Here is a 12,376-nt window from a genome sequence, read left to right on the forward strand (position 1 = left end):
TAAAAATAACGAACAAAACTGTTTCAATCAGGCGGAACAAAAACGAACGCGTCGAGCCAACGCCTCCAATTTAAATTTCGAACGCCATCTGGCTTCGATTTTGAAAAAGTCGTACGGACGATCGGCTGCCGGCGTACGTTCGCTTTTTGAAATTGGAACAGTAAGTCTCGACTCTCGACCGGCAGCTCATATAGCTTTGAGAGCTTTCGTATAACAAACCATTTTAATAATCCAAACACTCTGCTAGCTAGCTAGGTATTAGCGCTTTGCAACATCTAAGTATGGAATAGGAAACAAATCAAATTATTTTAAACGCCATCGCTCTCGCTATCCCCTCAATAATCACCTCAGATGATTCGAATAGGAGGTACGAAGGAACCGTACCTCAGTCTTTAAGAGATTGCATATACTCGAGAAAATTCGACCTATACCGCCATAATTCAGATGGCCGAATGGTTAAGGCATCTGCCGCGAGTGCAGAGGACGCTGGTTTGATTCCAACCCTGGGCACTAGAGGCCTAGCTTGGTCACAATTTTTCGTATATCACATTTATTTCAGTTTATGGAAGTGTCAATGTTTATGAAATAGTATTTTTTTATAAAACGATGTTTATAATGACACTGCAATTTGTTCTGTCAATGTCGGTGCAGAGTTAGCTTAGACGGATTTCCAACTTCGAAACTAACACCGCCCTGAAGTCCATACAAGGAAGAAAAAAAAGACCTCGACACCATGGACGCCTAATATCACAATACATGTGATATTAGGCGTCCATGGTGTCGAGGTTTTTTTCTTCCTTGTATGGACTTCAGGGCGGTGTTAGTTTCGAAGTTGCATAATGATTTTCCTTCGTATTTTCACGGGAAAGTACAAACGGGTCTTGTTATTTCAGTACATAGTCTCGGTACAAAAAGTACTGACGTTGACTTAAGTAGCATGACAAATGCGAGGGTTTCCGAGAAAATACGAAGGAAAATAATTATGCAGTACATCTGTACTGTAAAATAGGTTCATTTGAAGAAAGCGCTGGTCTATTAGGAATATCGTTCGTATTTCAAAACGCTGCGGGGTCGATGTTGCCAGGGATCAAAATTTGAATTGCAAATCGTAATGTTGGCACGATGACAAGTCAGTTGGTTTTTCTCTGATACTCGTGTTTGCCCGCGCTAATGCAGACCGTTGTGGGTCGTCTAACTGTTTTCGTTTATGTAAATTGAAATGAGTTTTGAATTTATGGCGAAACTATTTGCGTTTCTCGTGCTTGTCGTGCATACATCTAGAGAAAATTGACTAAAGTTAATGATGTGTCAAGACAATTTATAAAACTTATAACATGCTTAACAAGTTGAAAACGGTGGTGTAGTTTAATATTTTAACCCATTTGCTCTAGCGTGTGGTTTAGCATTTGAAAGTAGGTATATTTTAAATGCCTGAACCAATTATCTAGGTAAAACACTGCAACGACTTTAACATTTTCACCTACTTTTTAAGTAGGTTGTTAATGGTTTAAACAAATAATCAATCATACATACATACGTATTTAAATTTTCTTAGTATTTATTTTTATTTAACCTTGGTGGCTAGACTAGACAGAAAAATAAGGTCAGGTCTGTACAATATAAGCGCAATTTACTGTATATACATACATACGTATGTATAAAAATCTTTAAAAATCTTGCTCTGCGTTTTGAGAACGTATGGTACTTTTATAAATTTCGGTAAAAAAAATTCGGCACAGAACAAGTTTGCTGCGCTTTAAGCTGTCATGAAGTTGAACTGACAAGCGCCAACGAACATTCTCCTTTCTGTTGCCGCTGTTGATATAACCTCTAGCCGTCCAGAGACCTATAAAAAGGTTCCTTGTTCCATTCTAATTTGAACTTTGTGTTGACAGAATAAAATTTCATTTTGCTTGGCAAGGTTTGATGTATGGGCGACTAAAGGATAAACATGCAGTAAGCGCAAAACCAACGTTTCCGTGTTAAATGTTCATTTAGAGGTAGCAGAAGTTTGTGATAATATTCAGTTTAGGCATAAAATAAAGTCTGTCAAGCCCTTTCCGTCAGTAGAAAAGAGCAAAGGAGCGAGGAAGAGACCGGAAGGGCTTTTTAGGAATATAAGATAAAATATTTGATACTAATAGCTCTGTGGTATTAGGCAAAATTGTAGTTATGCTTTATCTGACTAGTACGATGACATCAAAATTCAAATGGCAATTGTAGAAATAAGAAAAAAAACTAAAAACCTATTAGCAAGAGTTAATATAGTTGTAAAAGCACAATCCTATTAAACCCCGAAGCATCTTTTTCAGCCATCCAAAAGGAATGTCATTCGTGTCCCAAACTGTCGCCGGACTAAGTAAACCAAGGCGGGAAGAGCCCCCCGCACCCCCCCGCCAATACTGTCCCCAGGCCAAGTTACAGCTGTCCAGGAAAAATAGCCTACCCGAATGGGACCCCCCCCACCCGCGCCAGAAAGAACAGCCTACCCACTAATATCCTGGATACGGTGGCTGAAGACCAGTGACAGTCGCCGCCGTAAGTGATGTTGGTGTACCCTCTGGCATGGCCCCGCACTTGAAGAGATCTTGATACGGTCTTGCATGTTAGCTTAGGAGACCTGCACGTTTCCTAGTTTTGTGTTTTGTATATAATTGTTATTAGGGATGTGATAAGGACAGATGGAAGATGGAAATTGAGAGCAACGTCATACGAAAAGAGACATAACCCTGGTATTTTTAATTATTTCCAAACATAAAGAAAGGCAACTATATCTCCAAATGATGCTTTGGAAATTGAATTGGGAAGAATCAAAACAATAGAATGAGTGAAGTTTGAAGAAGGTGTATGAAAAAACGAGAAATTTAGAAAAACCAATAAGCAAGTACATTTCGTCGAATTTTATGAACCTCAACTGTCATTAACATTAACGTTAAATTCATTTAACGTACTTTACGTCAAAAACCGTCACACTCTGACACTCCTGGGACAAAGATGAAGCCTTATTTATATATACTCCAAAATCCAAAAACATCCAAGTAAAGTCCCCAGTAGATAAAGTCCGAGAAACGAACGCGTGCTAAAAGTATATGATCTTAATTATGTCGATTGCGTTAGATCTCACTCAGTAGGCCACTCTTATAAGGAAAGCCACCGCAAAGTTGCCCACAGACATATCGACATTTTCTAAATGCTGCTACAATTATTCTTAATGATCATCGATTTGCTAATAAATAAAAATTCTTTAAAATCCAAGAAATAAACGTTAAAGGGAAGTTTATATTTCTCAATCGGATATGCGATTAGTAGCGACGAACGAAAAACGGTCCACATCACTGAGACTTTTATATCAATAAAAGTTATCCCTTCTTAAACATACCCCGCCCGCAGCATTGAACATTACCCAATATACAATACTCCCTGTCGCACTTGTAAATTCGTACGTAAGTGACAGGGAAGCAACACGTCGAACATGGTTCGCGGTAGGCCCTCTGAGCACTAATCAGACTTCTATAGTTATATTTAGTTCCATGGCTATTGGAAACAAACAAACATCAAGTCCTGGATTATAAAGTTGTGGAAAACTTCTTGTTCTATTTATAAACATCACTTAAAGATATTACGGCCCTGCCTTTGGTAATCGCATATGTGCTTGCGTGACTTCGCTTAGCATACAGGTAAAACTCACGGCAGGGTTGTCTTAGACATATCAGTACTAAAATAAACTGAAGGTGACTGAATAAACCTACCTTGACCCCATGATTTGACTTGATAATACTCTCGAGCTGTAAGTACAGCGAGCTACAAAATTGCACGGATAGAATATGAAAGGAATCTATTCATAAAGTGACTATGCACTTTTGCAAGATACACGTAACAAAAGAAAACACGAGATTTTTGGATATGGACCTTTTCCATGCAGAATATTAATGAGAATAATGGCTGACTGGACCATGCGTCTTATTTATCAGTCAAAAGAAGCAAAGTCGGAACCCATTAAATAACTGTTGCTACTACAGTTTCCTTGAGAAATATGGAGGATAGAATGGTGAATATGTACTTGAAGATACAGTATGGAAAAAACGTTAAACAAGGACTAATTACCTGGATTATCACACGACTCACCATTATGAAGATTTTTGAGGAACATCGCGATTATAATGATGACGTACCTATGATATACCTTTTAAAATGTGTATTGCCTTATCACCATTATGAAGATTTTTGAGGAACATCGCGATTATGATGATGACGTACCTATGATATACCTTTTAAAATGTGTATTGCCTTATCACCATTATGAAGATTATTGAGGAACATCGCGATTATAATGATGACGTACCTATGATATACCTTTTAAAATGTGTATTGCCTTATCACCATTATGAAGATTATTGAGGAACATCGCGATTATAATGATGACGTACCTATGATATACCTTTTAAAATGTGTATTGCCTTATCACCATTATGAAGATTTTTGAGGAACATCGCAATTATGATGATGACGTACCTATGATATACCTTTTAAAATGTGTATTGCCTTATTTTGGCTTACCACTGATTGGCCTTTAGAATCCAATGTTATGTGGACGTGAACCTTCATGGAGTGTCAACTAATACTTATAATATTAATGTGATATTCATGATATTTCAAAAGTACTTCGAAAAGTACAGAGAGAAAACAGTGGTAGACACTGTAGGTACCTATTTCCATGTTGACCTACTATATGATACGCTGGAGAACCCTTCTGAGAGCCCTATGTCCCTGATGAGGGATAACAGGATACCATCATCATCATCATCATCATCACATGATACGCTGCATACATCGTCACATATATCCTTTAACCGCCCAAAGTCCTGTAAAAGGCCTCTCATTCCATTCTACTTTAAATCTTAATATTGACAAATGAAGATTGAATTTGTCTTGGCAAGTTTTGATTTCGGCGCTAAAGGACACGGGACGCTTTACGCAGTGTACGGCGTCAAAGGAAGACCAAACCCGGCCAGAAGTAATTAATTTGGTAATTAACGTATTTGTACATGTGCTTCTAATGAAGGTTCAAGTCATGGACTGTTGAGTCTTAAGATCGTAGAAATGAGAACCCTTTACTCACTATGATTTTGAAACTACTTACTCCGATAACTACCATTGTTATACCTAACGCTTGTAAAAAGGCAATAACAAATAAAATACACTCGGTCTCCTAAATACAATTTGCTCTAAAAATCTTACAGACATAATGACATGGCGTTGACATTGAATGGCGTCCAATGCATTTCGGTGACTGAGTTCCTTACATTTAACTATCATCAACTAACATCTTGACTAGTTGTTTTCTTTTAGGCTTTATAAGCTAGCTAGAAGAAAGAAATATTCCTATTTTGCTGCAATTTTATCTGTGGACTGTGAGAATAGAAGAATACTTAATGCAGATATCTCTATTCTTAATGCCTGAATTTAGGCAGCTTGTGTCCTATTTCTCCGATTTTTAGACTCAGGTCTATATTATAACTTACCTATATCCAATAACGCAATGTATCAACCAAGCTTAAATCACAAAAATCTCGATGTTTAGTTGTGACACCCGAACACTTATAGATATAAACCTGTATGTATATATAATAAGCTAGTGCATAGTATAAACGACAACCCAAAGCACCATTGTAATTTCTTCGTTGCCTACTTTTATTTGAGCCTTTTATTGTATGTTTTAATATGTTATTATGAAATAAGGTATTTATGTTTATGATTGATACGAGATAATCATAGTTTTTAACCTCTAGCCGCCCATACGCCAAACCTTGCCAAGCAAAATGAAATTTTGATTTTGTCAACACAAAGTTCACATTAGAATGGAACAGGAGACCTTTTTATAGGTCTCTGGGCGGCTAGAGGTTAACTAAAACTCACTGTGAAAACAAGTAACATCCTAAAATAAAGCTTGTGTCTTCGATTTCTAAGAAAACTTACAGATTTTCTAGTGAGATTTGGTTTTCAATTTAATCTACTTAGGTTGTAAGATTAAGTAATCCCCTCCGTTAAATAAAATGACTTATATTAAAGTAAATAGAGTTTATCAATTGTCACCCTAATGAATTCATGTACAACTTTGTGAAATCCAAAAAATGATCAAATCACTCCCATGTGTCAATTACCGTAACATTTGTGCGTTAAAAGAAACATTATTTTAAAATTACCACTGCAAGCAGAGGAACTCAGTAGCTTATCAGTATGATATACTAGGTTTCTAAAACTAATGATTATATTTTATACCGAATTTTGGTTGTACACCGACGTTAAATATTCAAGCTACTTTAAAGGGACTTGTGAAATTGTATAACTTGTAAAATAAACTAAAGCTAAAGGTAGAATCAACAATACTACGAAGGACCAGGTAGAGACCCAGCATATTGAAACAGTACACAATCGGGTACCTTTTTATTATTTATGCTACCCAAAGTTCACTTCCCTCCCTCATTTCCGAACTACACCTACTATAAAACTGACCAACGTAATTTGTACCTTACTGCTATAGGTATTAGAACCAGGATGGAACTGAAGTAAGAGCTAGGAATCTACACCTTGAAGTATGTTCTTCCTTACAATATTAACTATTAATATTCGAAATCAAACTTTAAGCTAGTTATGTTAAAGTTCAAAATCAAATCGGTCTCTAAGACATTATATTCTGAGATTGAGATCGATATCAGATTGAATAGAAATTAATCCAACTTTGAACATTAAAGTACAGACTATCAAAGTAACTAACTGTAGGTATATTGATGGCTATCGATTCCTTCCTTATTCCTGTCTTATTAAATGGCAGGAATAGATCAAATAACGATTTTATTTCAATAAAAAGCTAATATCAAGCATATGGTAACTTACATTTTCAATAAAGCTTCACCAATGTTCATCTTGGTGTTGTTTGAGTATTTTCTTCCATGACAATAACGTGCTTTGGAAATGAGACATAACGACGAATAATCCATACCTGAACGAAAACATTCGAGTTAGTTTTGGACCATGATTGGGAGCTTTTGAACTATAGTTCGGTGGTTTTACGGTACAAACAGCAACCTTAACGGTCCATCGGTGGACCTTATTACAAAAGGCATAAGGTCCACGATGGACAGTTAAGAGTGTGGACGATGATACCTACTTCTGACTACGTCTGAGTACGTCGTTCCTACAAATATGATAGCCACTGCCTCACTGGTCCTCTTTGTAAATAGTATAGGGAACCGTTTATCGGCCTGGATGTGTCCACACCAGGCAAATATTCTATATACACCTCAAAATCTGCAGTAAAATTCTTGAGATCTGTTCACGATCTAACCTCAAATGTCTACACCTGGAGATTGAAGGCCTGTGCACACCGGATGCGAATGTGTAGACGTGCATGTGAACGTTGTAATACAGATCCTCATGAGAGACGGGACATCGCTTGCGTGAAGTGTGCGTGCACGATCCTATGGACACGCATCCGGCTTGCTCTGACCTTAACACTCTTGGAATTCTTAGGTACAAGAGACCTGAACACGTTATAACCTGAAATTTTCTGTCTTGTTCCAGCCGGAGCGAGTTCCTAGGATGTGTCTCGTTCCCGCTAAAAGATGCTGTTAAGGCCGACGTGTCCGGGTCCTTCTACCTGCAGCGGCCTGCGCCCGCGCCTCCATGCGCTAGAGAACTGAGCAAAATGGCGACCGACAACATTGATACTAGCACAGAAGAGAAGGAGAATTGCAATGATAAAGGTGAGGACGATGTATCCATCAGTATGTCATGGTGCAACCAAACAGTAATGATCGCTAACGTGCATATCCTAGTTTGGTATCGTCTTGGGTCGTCCCATTCGTTTTTCGTCAAGTTCTTAAATTAGTCCCATTCTGCTTTCGTCACTCATTCTACATTGAAAGCCACCGACGATTGTGACGAATGTAGCATGAGTGACGAAAGCAGAATAGGACTAATTTAAGAACTTGACGAAAAACGAATGGGACGACCCAAGACGATACCCCTAGTTTTATAGAGTTATAGTATTAGATGTTAATGTTGCAATGTTTGTTCTTCCAATTTTGAATCTTAAATGTATATACCGCGTAAGTGCTTTGGTTCTATACGTACTGTTAACTTATGTGTAAGTTTTTAATAAATAAATAAATAATAGAGTGAGCGTGAAGTGCGTGAGCGGTTTGCGAATAGTGTTGCTAGCGGTGTGTTTGCCAGATCTGGACGCACCTTAATGTTTTCTAAAATGTAACGCTTCGGTGTGAATTAAGTGATGCTCATATCAAACTTGGTTTCTCGTTTTTGCGCTGTGATTGGTCATAATATATTAAAGTGCCGACTTTTAAAAGTTTGCTCTTAAATATTTTATATAGGTATTTATCAGCAATACATATAGTACAATATTTTGACCAATCTGGCAAGACAACATGCCCGACAATGTTTTATGTGCATTTTGCCAATTATTTTTCCGAATCTGTGTTTTCAAATGCCTCGCATTTTTTACTGTATTCCTACTGCTAGAGCTTGGCTGGCTCATGCTACAGCGAATTTATTCATATTCTATAGCTGATGTGCATTGCAGTTTTTGTATTTCTTGATTACTAGAATTGGAAGTGACGCTGCAGTTTACTTTTGTGAAGCGACACTGTGCAATACGATAGCATTAGGTAACTTACCTAGTTATATCTAGTTTCTTACTCTTGCACAGTATTGCCCCACATTAGTTAACTGCGATATGGAGGCACCTTATTACAAAAAATAATGTGCTGTCCATGAACCTGCATATAATAAGTAAAATATTTAAAACAAAACTGTTGAAATGTGGTGTTCCACGCCTTAAGGGTGGACCCTTCGCTGATGGAAAGTCACAAACATCCAACATTACTGATGGTAATTTTAAAGGTGCGATGCGTCCAGATCTAGCGAATGCGAACGCTAGTGCGCCATTCGCGAAAGGATCGCTAAATGTTCGCGTGTCTTTCGTACAACGCACAGCGACTGACATCTGTCATATTTCCAATTATTTGAACAGCTTCATTTTGTACAGGAGCCCTTAACGGCCCGTCCGGGCAGACGGCGGTGGCGGCCGCCCTCCAGCGCGAGGCAGACGAGCACCTGTTCCTCAGATACTTGGAGCTGGACCCTCCTGAGGATGCTGCCGCGCCGAGAAGGGCCCAGAGGAACGGCAGGACTCCTTTCACCACCTCGAGGAAGTAAGTACCTGTACTTACTCTTGATTGACTGACTGTCTTGGTCCTGACCATACCTACCTACCAAACAAGCATTTGTCAAAACTTTATAATGATGGTCCTTCTCGTATAATTGTTTATTTTTCCTTCATAATGGCCGTTTTCTCACGCGCCATATTGCGAAATTACATTGGAACTAAACTTTTCATACTTAACTGAACCGTCACCACATACATGAAAATAACAGCGCCCTCTTGACAATGATCATATATTTCTGGTTGAGCTTTAAACGACGATTAACTGCTTACTTACCTACTTATCAAAAGCAAGATCGTAAACGTAGTTTATCCAGTCTTAAATAATCAAACTCCTTTGAATAATTTCACGGCATAGACTCACTTGTTTTTTAGTCAATCGCACGACATGTTTCGGAGTGCCTAGGTCTAGGGAGCGAGTGACTAAAAACAAGTGAGTCCAAACCGTAAAATTATTCAATGTTAGTATGTCTCAAAACAGTTTAACTTGAAACTCCTTCCTCAGACTGACCCGCGCCACGAACGGCGGTTTCGGCTTCACCGTGGTGTGGACGCGCCCGCCGCGCGTCGAACGCGTCGCCGCTGGCGGTTCGGCCGAACGCGCCGGTCTGCGAGCGGGGGACTACATCGTGTTCGTCGGAAACAAGAACGTTGTCACGTCGAGTGAGGATGAAGTCCGAGGGTTGGTCAAGTGAGTATAGCAAACACGAGGGAAGTTCCATAATGACAAAAATTCTGGATATCATAGACTTGCAGCGCCTCCAAAAATATGTATATAGGTATCAATGAAATGGAGACGTTATGGATATCATTAATGTCTGCTTTCAGCCATGCTTTACGCTGTACCAGTAACTAACTAACGAAAATAGTAACTATTTAATGTAGGTGCACCAAACGAAATAAAATTCATCATTATGCTCAGCTTCGCCGTTATTTGAACGAACATAAGGGGCCCGATGATTAACAGTCCGCCGGACGGTATCGGCCTGTCAGTTGTTCGGAACTGTCAACATTTTGTTCTTAATTGATAGGCCGATACCATCCGGCGGACTGTTAATCAGTGGGCCCCTTTAAGTAGGCTTTTAGCCAGTTGATTTTTCCACTGTTCTCATTATTTAACGTTTCTGTCATCCAGATCCGCCGGTCAAACTCTCCAGCTGGAAACCTTCCGAAGAGTTCCTCAGAACGGCGTAGGGGCGCGTCCTCGCTTAGCACAAGTGACCAATCCGTTCCCGGAGTCCACGCCCCCGCCCGCGCCGCGCTCCCCCCGCGTCGCCCCCGCGTCGCCCGCGCCCGTCGCTCGACCACCGACCGCCTGCTCGTCTACCAGTCAGAGTCTCGACCGACGCAAACTGCAACTGCCCCAAGTGACGTTCTCGAAAGAGGTTGGTAGTGGGATCATTGTTTGAAAGGTTTGAATATAGAACTGACATAATATGCAGTGTAGACATATATTATGTATAAAAAAGAGTCATTGCACAACATTCTGGTCGCACCTTTTTGACAGCAGGTGGCACCACTGTACTGCGCGATTTTAAAACAATTTAGCATGGCTTAAACTACATAGCCTCGCAGCAAAAAATATGTCCTTTTTAGTTTCTCATAGAAAATACACGTCGGTATTCGTATTATTTACTAATAATGAATACTACGCACTCTACAGCAGTTATAAAAGTAATTCTAAGTAGATAATTGAATCCTGTGCTTATTCAAAATTAACATAAGTACAATATTTCTCAATCGCGATTTAATTCTTAGTTTGAAGGTGTACATAGTTTTTATATAATTAGTTAGTTAATAGAGACACTACTAACTACTTCTGTACTCACAAATTCGACCATTCCATTCCATGATGTTGTTTTCGCTCTAGATTATTCTAAAACGTGATAAATTTAATTTGATTTTGTGGCAAACTAGTCAAATGTTAGTAAAATTTCTGAACGAATTTATAGGCGTAATTTTGGAATGATTTTTTTTTAATAATGATGACAAATATTTTTTTTAATATTGTAATTTTAATGGAAGGTGCTAGTGTAGTTTCATTTTGTGTGCATTGTGTTTTTTTTGTAATTTATTTCTTTATGTTACTTTTGTACAGTAGTTTTCTAACTATAATTTATTTGTATAAATTAGATGTAAACTTCATACATTCCATTATACAATAGTAATCTTGTAGATTTTAAGGGTGTGTTTTGTATAGGTATTTTAGTTAGATTAGTATGCTTATGTCTTGTCATTATTTCTTGCAAACAAAACAGCTTTCGGTGTATTCTTTTTTAGTTGTTTTTTTTCTTCTGTTTTTAATATCCTAGTATTACGGATATTTGATGTATATTTTTGTTCGTAGCAAACGTGTGTTTATATGAAATAATGACAAAGTATAGATTAAATTATTATTAGTTTTTAAGTTATTAAAATGGGGAATCGTTACGTTTACGCCTTAAGCACCTTTTTTGTTATTTATTTGTTTTTTTTCTGCATTCTATGATTTGTGTGTTATTTTTGTATTGAAACTATAGATAATACTATAGATACTTTTATGTGTGTTACAATAAATACTCGGGACATTTTTACTTGTGTCTTGGTTATGTACAGGCATTTCGTTATGCGTTGCACTGCCGAGAATTTTTCGAGAATCTGCTTAGGTAGACACCTACGTGTATTATTTGCAAGTTGAACAACTTTAGAAACAACTAACAACGTGTTGCCTTTTGCCCGTAAATGATACAGGTTAAACACTGTTGTTTAAGACGAAAGTTCATTGTCAGAAATGGGCCGATTAGGTACCTACATAGTAGGTAGGTTTATTTTGTTATTGAAATTTACTTTTTCGACAGAGGTCGATAATATTTGATGGATCGATAGAGTTCCTTATTCTGTATAATATATGTACTATTTCACCGTATAAATTAAACAATATCCTCTGAGCAACGGAAAAGTATGGTATTTTAGTAACTCAAAGGAAAATTACACAAGTATTTTTTTTTTCAAGAAATTTTGATTTCGTATTTATACCGCCTAGAATAAGCAGCTATTCAATCGGCCAAATTTTATCCAATTGTAAGGGAAAAAATTCGACAGCAATATAATAACCTGGCCAAAATATCTAAAAACCTGCCTAATATTTTTTCTGGG

General features: G+C 38.0%; 1 protein-coding gene across 1 annotated transcript in view; it reads left to right on the forward strand.

The window, feature by feature from the left end:
* LOC134678432 (uncharacterized) overlaps window positions 1–12,376 on the forward strand; it is a 109,531-nt gene that overhangs the window by 40,615 nt on the left and 56,540 nt on the right. The window contains exons 5-8 of the mRNA XM_063537008.1: window positions 7,582–7,763; window positions 9,065–9,230; window positions 9,747–9,932; window positions 10,377–10,626. Coding sequence (XP_063393078.1) covers window positions 7,582–7,763; window positions 9,065–9,230; window positions 9,747–9,932; window positions 10,377–10,626 — 784 coding nt within the window. The remainder of the gene's footprint in view (window positions 1–7,581; window positions 7,764–9,064; window positions 9,231–9,746; window positions 9,933–10,376; window positions 10,627–12,376) is intronic.

This window comes from Cydia fagiglandana, chromosome Z (genome assembly GCF_963556715.1).
Source record: "Cydia fagiglandana chromosome Z, ilCydFagi1.1, whole genome shotgun sequence".
Lineage (NCBI taxonomy): Eukaryota > Metazoa > Arthropoda > Insecta > Lepidoptera > Tortricidae > Cydia > Cydia fagiglandana.